The sequence below is a fragment of the Trichomycterus rosablanca genome, chromosome 17, assembly GCF_030014385.1.
Source record: "Trichomycterus rosablanca isolate fTriRos1 chromosome 17, fTriRos1.hap1, whole genome shotgun sequence".
NCBI classification, from domain to species: domain Eukaryota; kingdom Metazoa; phylum Chordata; class Actinopteri; order Siluriformes; family Trichomycteridae; genus Trichomycterus; species Trichomycterus rosablanca.
The window spans coordinates 19731108-19744363 of NC_086004.1; the positions used below are offsets into that span (position 1 = coordinate 19731108).

The 13256-nt window shown below is 41.0% G+C and overlaps 1 protein-coding gene across 2 annotated transcripts in view; it reads right to left on the reverse strand.

The window, feature by feature from the left end:
- The window catches only part of tspan18a (tetraspanin 18a), a 65787-nt gene that overhangs the window by 10281 nt on the left and 42250 nt on the right, over positions 1-13256 (reverse strand). For both annotated transcript variants that reach the window (XM_063013028.1, XM_063013027.1), the window contains exon 3: positions 738-833. In XM_063013028.1, the coding sequence (XP_062869098.1) occupies positions 738-800 (63 nt within the window). In that variant the 5' untranslated portion in view covers positions 801-833. The remainder of the gene's footprint in view (positions 1-737; positions 834-13256) is intronic.

Below are 13256 nucleotides of genomic sequence, written 5' to 3' on the forward strand. Positions count from 1 at the left end.
TCAGACACAGCAGCGCTGCTGGAGGTTTTAAATACCATGTCCACTCACTGTCCACTCTATTAGACACTCCTACCTAGTTGGTCCACCTTGTAGATGTAAAGTCAGAGACGATCGCTCATCTATTGCTGCTGTTTGAGTTCATCATCTTCTGGTAAAATGGGGCTGGTAAAATGGACAGTGAGTGTAGAAAAAAGGAGGTGGCTCATTGGTGTAGTCTGGTATAGTCAGTCTACAGGGCTTTTCTATGCACAGTTAAACAATAACTGGCATCAGGCCACATCCTTTCTTTATTTTCATGCAGTAAGAGTGGAAAAGCAAAACTTTAAAGACTGTTAAATGTGTTAACACTGTTAATACAAAAGAAATCCAAGCACAGGAAGTGGTTCATGGGCTAAACCAAGATTCGTTGGCATAAGATTAATGTTTCCTGTCGGAATAGCTTCAACATTTATTGTCGGTGACAACCTGGATTGTTCAGAGCTTTTACAGATTCTTTTGAACCACATATGGTTTTAGGAAAACAAGACTTGTTGGCCACACACCCCCTAAAAAACATCCTATTAAACCCGTTTAAGAAAACAGGAGGTGATAAACCCACTCAAACACGTCCTAAACCATTATCCTGGGCCTCTTTTGCTATATTGTGCCTGAAGGGAACAAAGCCAATCAAAAATGTTCTTGCTATAAAGGTCAAGGTTTAGACAGCTTTTCTGACAAGATAAATTAGAGGTACTTACAAATATGAAGAAGTTAAAGATGAACATGAGGTACTTGACACAGCTGAGGCAGTCACCCTCCATAGCTGTGCTTCTCGCAGAAGCCTCTCCTTGCCCCTAGAGACACAGAGTAATAGAGAAAGCAAGAGAATCATCATCGGATCATTGGAAAATAGGCAAAATGACACAGTCACTCACCCCATTTGAGAAAGAAGGAATGGAATGCTCTGTGCACTGAGTGAAAAGCAAGAGCTTTGTGCTCTTAACTTAATTAAAATGAATGAGTGCATTCTGCAGCTTCCTGACTTAAAATGAGTTCATTTGCATGGGAACAGGCACACAGTGTTCATGCATGTGAGGAGGAAAAATAATAGATAATTCTGTTAAATAATTCACTGTCAGATCCAGCATTTGTTTCCATGGAAATATAAAGTTCATTTTCTTAATCAGATGTCTCATGTAATTACTCTTCAAAAAAGGATTTATAAATGTAACGTTTCTATAGCGCATACATTACACTAGGTCTTCAAAGCTGACATAGTGGAACATGATAAGCTGTTTATGTGAATATTAAAAACAAGTGAGACAGAACAGAGAGGCAGAAAAACAACATCAGGTCTGGTGAAGCGAAGCACATTTGGTCCTGTTCACACAAGGAGGACTCATAAAACTAAATAAACATGTCCTTCCACCTCCTCAGACCACATGCTGCAGATCTGAGCCTGGCCACGCGATCTTGCCAATCAATCTAATTAATGTGGGTTACTTGTTTGCTTGATTTAACAAGCCTACAGGGACCAATGTTGATTTACTGGTGAAATTTATTTATCTAGGTCAGTCATGAAACAGTAGCACTGGGAAGTGCATTGAATTGATTGAGGTAATCTACCAAATAATTATCCAACTTTTCTGTATATACACTGATCAGCCATAACATTAAAACCACCTCCTTGCTTCTATACTCACTGTCCATTTTATCAGCCCCACTTACCATATAGAAGCACTTTGTAGTTCTACAATTACTGACTGTAGTCCATCTGTTTCTCTGCATGCTTTGTTAGCCCCCTTTAATGCTGTTCTTCAATGGTCAGGACTCTCCCAGGACCACCACAGAGCAGGTATTATTTAGGTGGTGGATCACTCTCAGCACTGCAGTGACACTGACATGGTGGTGGTGTGTTAGTGTGTGTTGTGCTGGTATGAGTGGATAAGACACAGCAGCGCTGATGGAGTTTTTAAACACCTCACTGTCACTGTCGGACTGAGAATAGTCCACCAACCAAAAATATTTAGCCAACGACGGCCCGTGGGCAGCGTCCTGTGTCCTCTGATGAAGGTCTAGAAGATGACCAACTTAAACAGCAGCAATAGATGAGCGATCGTCTCTGACCTTACATCTACAATGTGGACCAACCAGGTAGGAGTGTCTAATAGAGAGGACAGTGAGTGGACACGGTATTTAAAAACTCCAAATGTATGTACTGAATGTTTGTTTTATTTACAAAATATTATGCTTCTCAATAATTTAGCTTCCAAGACTGCCATGACGTATATGTCATTTACAAGTGTATGTACAGTTTTAATTGTACATTAAAATGAATTTAATTATTTTGAAATTGAATTAGATACAAAAAGCTTTTTATATTTTCTGAGCCATAATGAATGAGCATTTGTTAATGCATTTCCTGCATAAAGTAATTTACATTAATGAAGTGAAAGGTACTCTGGTCGTCTATGAACCACTGTCTTTAGCTGACAAAGCACTTTGGATAATTACAGGCCATGAGGGAAAATTTCGGTTAATGGTGGGGCTGTTCATTAGTGCACATTGCTTTTGGTTCCCTGGGGCACACAGTTTTAATTCTCTTTTGGTCTCACAGCTTTTGACTTGCAGCCGCTGTAACACAGAATGCCAGGACTAAAGTAATATCCAGTAGTTAGCAGGTCCTCCAGTGAGTCCAGCTGGGGTGCCTCACTAAAATAGCCCCAAGCAGCTGGCTGATTTCATGGTACGCAACAGTAGATAGCTGTAAATAATTTCATCTCTCTTCATATGAAACGCTTCAGCCATAATTTAATAATACTTTCAGGCAGCCTTTCCTGAACTCATTTCCTCCACATTAAGTGCTATGAAATACTAGCTAGATAGAAGCTCTGTGGAGTCCTGCTGAGTTGTGTTAATCTAACAGGTGTGTGTTTGGCACCATCATATATGACTTTATCATGATAATGTGACCTTACTCACCAAGCAATGGCTCTTTCATTAGTCAAATTCTCTTAACCTAAACACAATAATATAGGACTGTTATATATCTATTACAAGTCAGGCTAAACATGGACATTCGACCATTCCTCGACATAAAAAAACATAACTCGCTATCATTGAAATGCTTTCTATGCTCTTAATATTCAGTTTTATGTGTTTTAGCCACAATTATGACTAACAGGTATATATCATTAATCAAATAAACCATTTGTGGAAGGCCCTTAATTGTTAAAGAATAAGTCTGTCACTGTGCACAAAGCAATATACACCGACTAGGCATAACATTATGACCACTGATTATCTCTTCATCACGGCACCTGTTAGTGGGTGGGATATATTAGACAGCAAGTGAACATTTTATCCTCAAAGTTGATGTTGAAAGCAGGAAAAATGGGCAAGCGTAAGGATTTGAGCGAGTTTGACAAGGGCCAAATTGTGATGGTTAGACCAGGGTTTTTCTTCATTTTTCCCCTTAATTTTCTCCTTAATCTAGTCGCATCCAGTTACCATTTTTGCGTTACACTTCACCTCTACCGATACAACCCTCCACTGCTGACTGAGGAGCTTCTCAACTAACACACGCCCCCTCCGACATGTGTGCAGAACCGACTGCATCTTTTCACCTGCACGAGGTGAGTTCATATGCGGATCAGCCTTGTGCACAGAGAGCCATGATCAGCATTATTCCTCAACTCTGCGCAGGCGCCATCAATCAGCCAGCAGAGGTCGTAATTGCACCAGTTATGAGGAACCCTGGTCTAGCTTATCCCACCCTGTGAACAACAGCCAGTCACGAAATAAACTTGGCTTTACTTTACACCTTGTACCACCTTGTGGCGGGACCAGATTGCCACCAATTTCATTAATTAAGTAAATTTCGTTTTGTGTTTAGTTTTGATGCATTGTTTGTGTTGCCTGGGTCGTGGTAAAAATCATGAACAAAAATGTGGGGCACTTGGGCTAGACAACTGGATCAGAGCATCTCCAAAACTGCAGCTCTTGTGGGGTGTTCCTGGTCTGCAGTGGACAGTATCTATCAAAAGTGGTCCTAGGAAGGAACAGTGGTAAACCGGCGACAGGGTCATGGGCGGTCAAGGCTCATTGATGCACGTGGGGAGCGAAGGCTGACCTGTGTGGTTCGACCCAACAGACGAGCTACTGTAGTTTAAATTGCTGAAGAGGTTAATGCTGATTCTGACAGAAAGGTGTCAGAATACACAGTGCATCACAGTTTGTTGTGTATGGGGCAGCAAAAGGGGGACCAACACAATATTAGGAAGGTGGTCATAATGTTATGCCTGAGCGGTGTACATAAAGACATGGTTTGATAAGTTTGTTAAGGAACTTACATGTTCTGCACTGAGCCCTAAAAGCTCTAACTTCAACCCAACTGAACACATTTAACAATCACATTATTTAAGAGTGTTTACAGCATTATACATCTAATAAATGTTTCTTTTTTCAATCCTACTGCTCTATATGTACTATATATACACATATTTAAAAGACATCATCACAGCAAATGCCCTTTCTGATGCAACCCTCCTATTTTTATCAGAGCTGTGACAAGTTAAGTTAAGCTGACACTACGCTGTTACAGACACCCACAGACACTAGTTAATCATGACTGTGGGGACAACCTCAGAAATAGTGGGCTACCATACCATACATGCTGTTCTGAGTGGATAAGACACAACAGCGCTGATGGAGTTTTTAAACACCTCACTGTCACTGCTGGACTGAGAATAGTCTACCAACCAAAAACATCCAGCCAACAGCACCCCGTGGGCAGCGTCCTGTGACCACTGATGAAGGTCGAGAAGATGACCAACTCTGACTTTACATCTACAAGGTGGACCAACTAGGCGGGAGAGTCTAATAAAGTGGACAGTGAGTGGACACAGTATTTAAAAACTCCAGTAGCACTGCTGTGTCTGATCCACTCATACCAGCTCAACACACACTAACACACCACCACCATGTCAGTGTCACTGCAGTGCTGAGAATGACCCACCACCTAAATAATACCTGCTCTGTGGTTGTCCTGTGGGGGTCCTGACCATTACAGGTTAAAAAAGTATGTAGAGAAACAGATGGACTACAGTCAGTAATTGTAGAACTTCAAAGTGCTTCTATATGGTAAATGGAGCTGATAAAATGGACAGGAAGTATAGAAACAAGGAAGTGGTTTTAATGTTAATATACGTATATATATATATATATATAAAAAAACTTATAAAATAAAGTTTCAAGGGTGCTCAGGTGGCACAGCAGTAAATTGTGCTAAGCCACTTTTGAAAGGCAGCCAATCCGCCTTTTGCATGTTATTTTAGATGTGAAAGGAAACCGTAGTACCTGGAGGAAACCCGTGCAGACATGGAAAAACCAGAATGCTTACTTCTGTGTAGCAACCAGTCAAGCAGCTATGGTGCCACTCTGCCATAATTTGTACTTGTGCAGTTGATATTTTTGGTCTTTTGGCTACCTTTCCCAAAATATCATCATACAATCAACCTTTGTCTAATTCTACTTAAGGAACATTAAGTTTCACGCCTCAAAAGAACACAGTAAAAATTCCCCTGCAAATACACACATGGGAATACTCGCTCCCTGATCACGGGTCAGAAAAAAACAGCTTGTTTCATGCTACAGAGGAAGCTTATAAGCCTGAACCAAACTCTTCACTGCTGAGGAGGAAGCAGAAAAATGAGGAACACTAAGTGAGGAGTCCATGATGAAGAGTCCCTGCAAAAGGCTCCGTGCTGGCGCCTCCAAACCAATCGCATGTTGCTTCTTTCCAAATAAATCAACCTGTCACAGCAGCCTGGGGGAAGTGCTGCGTATAGAAGAGATTTCACATAGCTCCTACAAAGCACCACATTCAGATGGGTATTATCCATCAAGGAGCAGCCGCAGGAAGCAGGCAAATGGTACTGCAGGAAGGTCGCATGCCGAGACTTCTTCATTAAATTTTTTCATTATGTATAAAGTCTCATTTACTCCGTTTTGGAGCAATTGGGAGATGTCACTCTGAGCCATCTGTGCATGTTTGACTCATTTGATGTGTGAACTATTAAGCAACAACATGATTAATGAATATATAAATTGTTTTAATTACATAAATTTGGCTTTTCTAGGTTGTTGGGCCAAAATAAATCGTATGTCTATTTAAAACAGATATCTAGGATCCTGACTGGCATAACAAAAAAAAAGCATTCACCATATCATATGCTGGTTGCAAGTTTAGAAACCCACTGGCATCTCGAGCCATCCTGTTCTGGGAACTGTAAGTTTAACCATGTGAGCTCATATGTAGGAATGAGAGCAGTTGGTGCCTTCCTCCAAAGTTAGCAGATCTACCCAATAATAGTACATGAACGACAGTCAAAGATTAACTCAACTGTTTATATATATATATATGACATGGTGGTGGTGTGTTAGTGTGTGTTGTGCTGGTATGAGTGGATAAAACATAGAAGCTGCTGGAGGTTTTAAATACCGTGTCCACTCACTGTCCACTCTATTAGAAACTCCTATCTAGTTGCTTCACCTTGTAGATGTAAAGCCAGAGACGATCGCATATTCATTGCTGCTGTTTGAGTTGGTCATCTTCTAGACCTTCATCAGCGGTCACAGGACGCTGCCCGCAGGGCGCTGTTGGCTGGATATATTTTTGGTTGGTGGACTATTTTCAGTCCAGCAGTGACAGTGAGGTGTTTAAAAACTCCATCAGTGCTGCTGTGTCTGATCCACTCATACCAGTACAACACACACTATGTCAGTGTCACTTCGATCGTTGTGGCAGAAATACATTAATTCAAAAATTAGAAGATGTGTCCCAATACTTTTGGGGATCCCGATAGTGTTTGAGGTGGGTATATGGCCTTTGTTGTTTGTTGGAAAAAATCCATTAAGGTGTTTGTCTATGCTGGCATGCTTGCACCACATAACAGGGGCAGTTTAGTCAGCTCTCCATTCATGCTGCACATCTTTCATTCTTTCACATTCTCTATTGGATTAGGATCTGCCAACTGGGTAGGTCATTAAAGTACAGTAAAGTAAACTTATTTTCTTGCTCATGGATCCAGTTGATGTCATTACCATGCTGGAAGTTGCCAATATAATATGTCAAAATGTGGATATAAGAAGATGCATATAATTAGCAGCGTTACTCAGATACTCATTCTGTACATCCATGTTGGCAGAGGAGGGCCAACAATTTATTTCCATTGCATGAAGCTGCATGATCCAGATGTTTTTAACTTGCCACACATTTTCATCTGAATCTGCTCAAAACACATTCTGTGGAATGTGGGAGCATGTATTTACTTTGAGAGCTTTACATTCTTTAAATATTTTAGTAGCCGACATGCTCAAATACATGTAGACACCCCCACTCCAACTAAAGGAACTGGCCATTTCACATTACCAACAGGCTAGTTAATCAAATTTATTACCTTTTATGACAAATTTATGACTAGTGAATGGACACCAACACACAAGGTACAGTAGAGTTTACTTTAACTGTTTAGTCAGGACTTCAATGAGCAATACAACACTTTAGACTGCCTAGCTCCAGCACCCGAACTACCAATTGGGTTTAATGCTGGGGCCATACGGCGCGTCTCGTATACAAAACTAACTAACTGCAGAACGTCCGAAAACACATGTATAAACCGGGTGCTGCATTCTGATTGGCTGAGCTGAATATCGCTCACATATCGCCACTACAATATTGTAATATAATAATAACAACCTGGCGAGTGCAGCCAATTGGGGGCAGTGCGGTGGGGGGTTGAGTTCATGTCGTGGAGGGCCCCCCTTCACCATAGGCCCCAGTGCACCTGCTCCCCCTGCCCCCCGGTAGTTATGCTGATTCACTATCTGATTAATAAAACTAAGTTTGATGGTTGCCAGGTGAATCCCACAGTATGCTACCAAAGAGTTGGACTGGTGGAGGAATAACAGTCCTCTGCTGTTTTTTAAAAACTCATCTAGAACCATTAGTTACAACATTTTAATGCTACAACATTCAATGACATTCGAAAGAATTTTGTGCTTCCAACTGGTAGCAACAGTTTACAGAACTGAAGCACCCAGGTGGCACAGCGGGAGGATCCGCTAGGACACCATCGCCAAGATTCTGAGCTCTCAGGTTCAAATCTCGGCTCTGCTACCAATCGGCACTTGGGATTAAACATGCTAGGACTACAGGCACCTAGGTGGCACCACGGGATAATGCACTAGCACACCAGTGCCAAGACTGAGCTCTCGGGATCGACTCTCGGCTCTGCTACCAGTCCGCTTCCTCTAGCAGGCACAATTGGCTAATGCCTAGGGCTGTCGCGCTAACCGCAATTTTGAAATATCGCGGTATAGACCAGCCAACCGCAGGGCATGCTGGACAACCGCAACACCGCGATATTCACGTTTTTTCTTTCTTTCTTCTCCTTTTTTTTATTGTTGCAGGTCCATCTTGTTTTATACGCTTACATTCGTGCGTAATAAATGTTAAATAAATTCATAATGAAAATGAGCTAGGAGCGACATTTTCCCGCAACCTGTTCGCATGCGTTGCTGCTGAGTGTCAGGCTTTGTGTTTTAAAATGTAAACAATCGCAACAGGAATTATAGGCAAGTTTATTAATGATTAAATTGAGTTCACACTCAATAAATACTTGTAATTTAGACTATATTTAAACAGCCTTGGCGAACTAAAACACTTAATGACGGTTAATATGGCATTGCAGCCTGCAGATTCTCTCTTGTATTGAATGTATATGAAATGTATTGAAACGAATAATAACTTGAAACGTAGTATATATTGTTATGTTAATTATACCTACTAAATAGATGGTTAATAGTGGCGCGATAACCAGGCTAGACTTTCTCTGATCTCTAAAGTCGCATGCAGGTTCAGTACATCTACAGTGTATTAATGCAACGAGCACCATCAGAGAGAGTTTTAGTACCGAGGGGAACATCGCTACCCCACTCAGATCCTCTCTAAAACACATCAGGTGAACATGTTGGTTCGTCTAGCGCGCATGATAATGCAGGTTTAAACTCTTACAGACTTTATTCTTTATTCTATTTTTTTACCATATTTTGATTAGATGTGCATTTAAAATATTTAGCCTAAACACTTTTTTTTTGTTTCACAGTGTATATCTAACCTAGGCTAGAAGCTTATTTAAACCTTTTTTTAATAGAGAAAAGACGCGCATCCCTGCTCTGTTCTGTATTTAACAATAGCCTAAACACGCATTTCATTGGTCTTAAAGCTGTCTCATCTTTGTCATTATAAAGCAATAATATATCGAATCATAGCCTAACAATAAAGCTTGTTTATATAGCTCTAAAATCCAGATCAATTAAGTAATTTTCAAAAACAACAAAAAAATGGCGATATAACCGCATACTGCGATATTGAGACAGGCTGAATACCGCAAGGGGAAATTCTGTCACCGCGACAGCCCTACTAATGCCTGCAACTGACTTCCAGTCTGCTGGGTGGGAAAGACCTGACTAAGGGGTTGGGTTATCAATGCTGTTTTAGGACCTTGGTTGCTCGGCACCTGTGTAGAAAGTGGATGAGCTCGGGGCGTGGCTCTCCGAACATGAATCTGACCTCACATGCAAATCCACCAAGTATGGATAATATATGATTGGTGGAATAGTGGAGTGTGTGTCAGGCAAATATACACCCTCCTTGGATGCCATCGGGGTCCCCAGCAGCGGATTGGCTACAAATAGGTACTATCATCCAAAAGCAGTACTAAATGTCTGCAGTCCAGTTCCAAAATCCAGTAAAGAGCCTTCTGAAAATAGATGCTGTTACAGCAGCAAAAAAAGACAACTTGATATTAATGATTAAGGTTTGAAATGTCCAAAAAGGACATACAGATGTGATGTTTGACTGTCTACATACTGCTACTACACACCAGCACATTATAGAAGTTCTTTCATCTTGCAGCTCACTTTGCACCTTCTAATTGTTTATGAATGTGTAATAAAGAGTAGCTGATAGAGTTGAATAGAAAATGGGCTAGATAGAACTAACCAAGGGTTCATTTGATTCATTATGGCTAGAATTGGATTTTATGCGCCTTAACTGTCACTCTCCCAGTGAAATTGAGCCCCCATTATTCTCCCCTGCAGGGATTTCCAACTCCGGCTTAATCCTCCTCTCCACACTTCGGATGCAGCACCTGAGCCTTTTTTGGGAGCTCGTCACCCACTCAATCTGCTGCTACGGTTTTATGATTCTGTACTGAAAACTACTCGTAACGGGTCGATTACCTTCATCCGCTTCATCTCGGTAAGAAGCGTGGAGCGGTCAGTCTTTGTCAAAAATAGACCTTTAGTTTGTTGCACCCGAGACCAGAATCAGATTGGTGGTAAATTGTTCTCTCTGCATTTCTTACTACCCTGTTAAACCACAGTAGCTCTTGGCAGCGCATACAATGTTTAAAAAAAGGTCATCATTAAGCATGTCTCATATTTCATTTGTAAATTGTAAAATAATAAGTAATAATATTAAAATATCCAATAAGGGACAAAACTGTTTACTGCTAAGGAGCAAATTCTGTTGAGCTAAATAATGTGACAGCTCAGGACTAATGGCCTCAGTTTATCAAAATCTAGACCCCTATAGCCAAAATAGTGGTCCTGTTAGGAATATGATAACTTAAATAGACATCGGGTTTCTGAAATCAATACTGTATTAATGCATAGCTAGCTGACTAATGTTAGCTGCATATTATAAGTATAAATGATAAGTAATAAAATCCTTTCTAACCAATGCACCTTAGTTTACTAGCCATTAAGTAAATGGCCTGGTTTGGCTCATGTTACAGAGCTTACTTACTGCAAAGTGTCAAAACAGTAAAGCCATCAATAGCATTGCATTAGCAGTATACAGTATAGAACACAACTGACATAGTACATACTGAAACTTTCTCCACCTGTTTTTCTACATACTTTTTTAGCCTGCTTTCACCCTGTTCTTCAATAGTCAGGACCCCCACAGGACCACCACAGAGCAGGTATTATTTAGGTGGTGGATCATTCTCAGCACTGCAGTGACACTGACATAGCGGTGGTGTGTTAGTGTGTGTTGTGCTGGTATGAGTGGATCAGACACAGCAATGCTGATGGAGTTTTTAAACACCTCACTGTCCCTGCTGGACTGAGAATAATCCACAAACCAAAAGTATCCAGCCAACAGCGCCCCAGGGGCAGCGTCCTGTGACCACTGATGAAGGTCTAAAAGATGACCAACATAAACAGCAGCAATAGATGAGCGATCGTCCCTGACTTTACATCTACAAGGTGGACCAACTAGGTAGGAGTGTCTAATAGAGTGGACAGTGAGTGGACACGGTATTTAAAAACTCCAGCAGCGCTGCTGTGTCTGATTCCAGCACAACACACACTAACACACCACCACCATGTCAGTGTCACTGCAGTGCTGAGAATGATCCCCCACCAAGTGCTTCTATATGGTAAGTGGAGCTGATAAAATGGACAGTGAGTGTAGAAACAAGGAGGTGGTTTTAATGTTATGGCTGATCGGTGTATACAGTAAACAATAAATACAATAACTAGATTAAATGTAAGGCACATTTCTAACCTACACAGTAAAGGGATGGGACTAAAGAACATTAGGAGAACAAAGACAAGTGTGGTGTTGGTCAGTACATAGCGTGTTTGCAGTTACAATGTGTTGTGATTACAATTCTACAGTATTTTAGTGACAAATCCCCATACTGTCTCTCAGAAACACTCTGTAAGGCAAGCGGTTTATACTCAGCATTTTATCCTCCAAAGCATTCTTCAAGGCATTCTCTGCTTTGAAGTTAATAATGGAGATTGACAAATGTCTACGTCTCTACATTCTTATTAAAAGCCCACTATGATTATACTTTTGGGAGAAAGAATCCTTAGTGCCTAACTGTATTAGCACTTCTATTCACCAAGGAACATCAACCAATGTTGAAAGAGCACATCAATACCCAGCGCTGGCTGACGATTGATCTTTAATTAATAGCTTGCCATGCTGAGATATGCACAGGATGTTATTCAGGCATTAATACAGAAGCCTCTGTGCTCTCACTTTACAGCAAGCCAACAACAGCGAACTAATATTTAGAAGAAAGTAATCACAATGTAATCAAAAGTTTTATTTAACAGACAGCAAAGAAATTCAGTATACTTCAGTATACTTTAGAAATACAGTGTAAAAACTCAGCATTCCAAATAGTGGGTGGTCTCCTGCTTTCTTCCACATCAATCCCTAGTAAGACAAGACTGCAATAAAAGTTTAGAATATAAATAAAAGAATATCCACAATAAACACAAGGCCTCAGCCTAACTGCAAAAATGAAAAGATTGTATTTTTAGTCCCTGTTGAAACAGTGTAATAAAGGCCTGAGAAGAAAAAACAAGTGGCGTGTTTGAGATGAGCCCACCGCTGTTACAGTATCATCAAGTTGCAGATGACTGACAGTGCTGGTTCCTATAATTGTCAGTCTCTGCACCTCATTATGTGTTAATTTGCTGCAGCTGGAGCCCATTTATAATCACTGCATCATGGCCAGACCCTTGCTGGTTTCCCTGAGTTTCCTGTACTTAACTTTTGTCCAGGAAAATCAGCCTGTTTTGCAGGACTTCATCCTTTTGTGTTACAGCAAATCCTGAATAGGCGAGGTGCCTGCAGGGGTGGCATGACAGCATCCCATTAATGGACCCCACATATAAATCCATGCTGGATGCATACAGCATCAGTTGGTGGAGTGGCTGCTTCACTCCTTCTCTTGCCCATGTCATAGCTGCTGGCAGTTTTTACCGAGTTAGAACTTGGGTTGTCAAACGCTGGTGGATTTAGTAGCTGGCACATTTGTACCAATGAGTTCACAGTCTGTCTATGCTTGAGTTCCCTGTCCTTTCTGTCCTGTCCTAAGCATTGAGGCTGGTTATACTTTTGGTATGGTTTTCTTTACCACCTCCTTGTTTCTACACTCACTGTCCATTGTATCAGCTTCACTTATGATATAGGAGCACTTTGTAGTTCTACAATTACTGACTGTAGACCATCTGTTTCTTTGCATGCTTTCTTAGCCCCTTTTAATGCTGTTCTTCAATGGTCAGGACTCTCCCAGAACCACTACAGAGTACGTGGTGGATCATTCACAGCACTGCAGTGACACTGACATGGTGGTGGTGTGTTAGTGTGTGTTGTGCTGGTATGAGTGGATAAGACACAGCAGTGC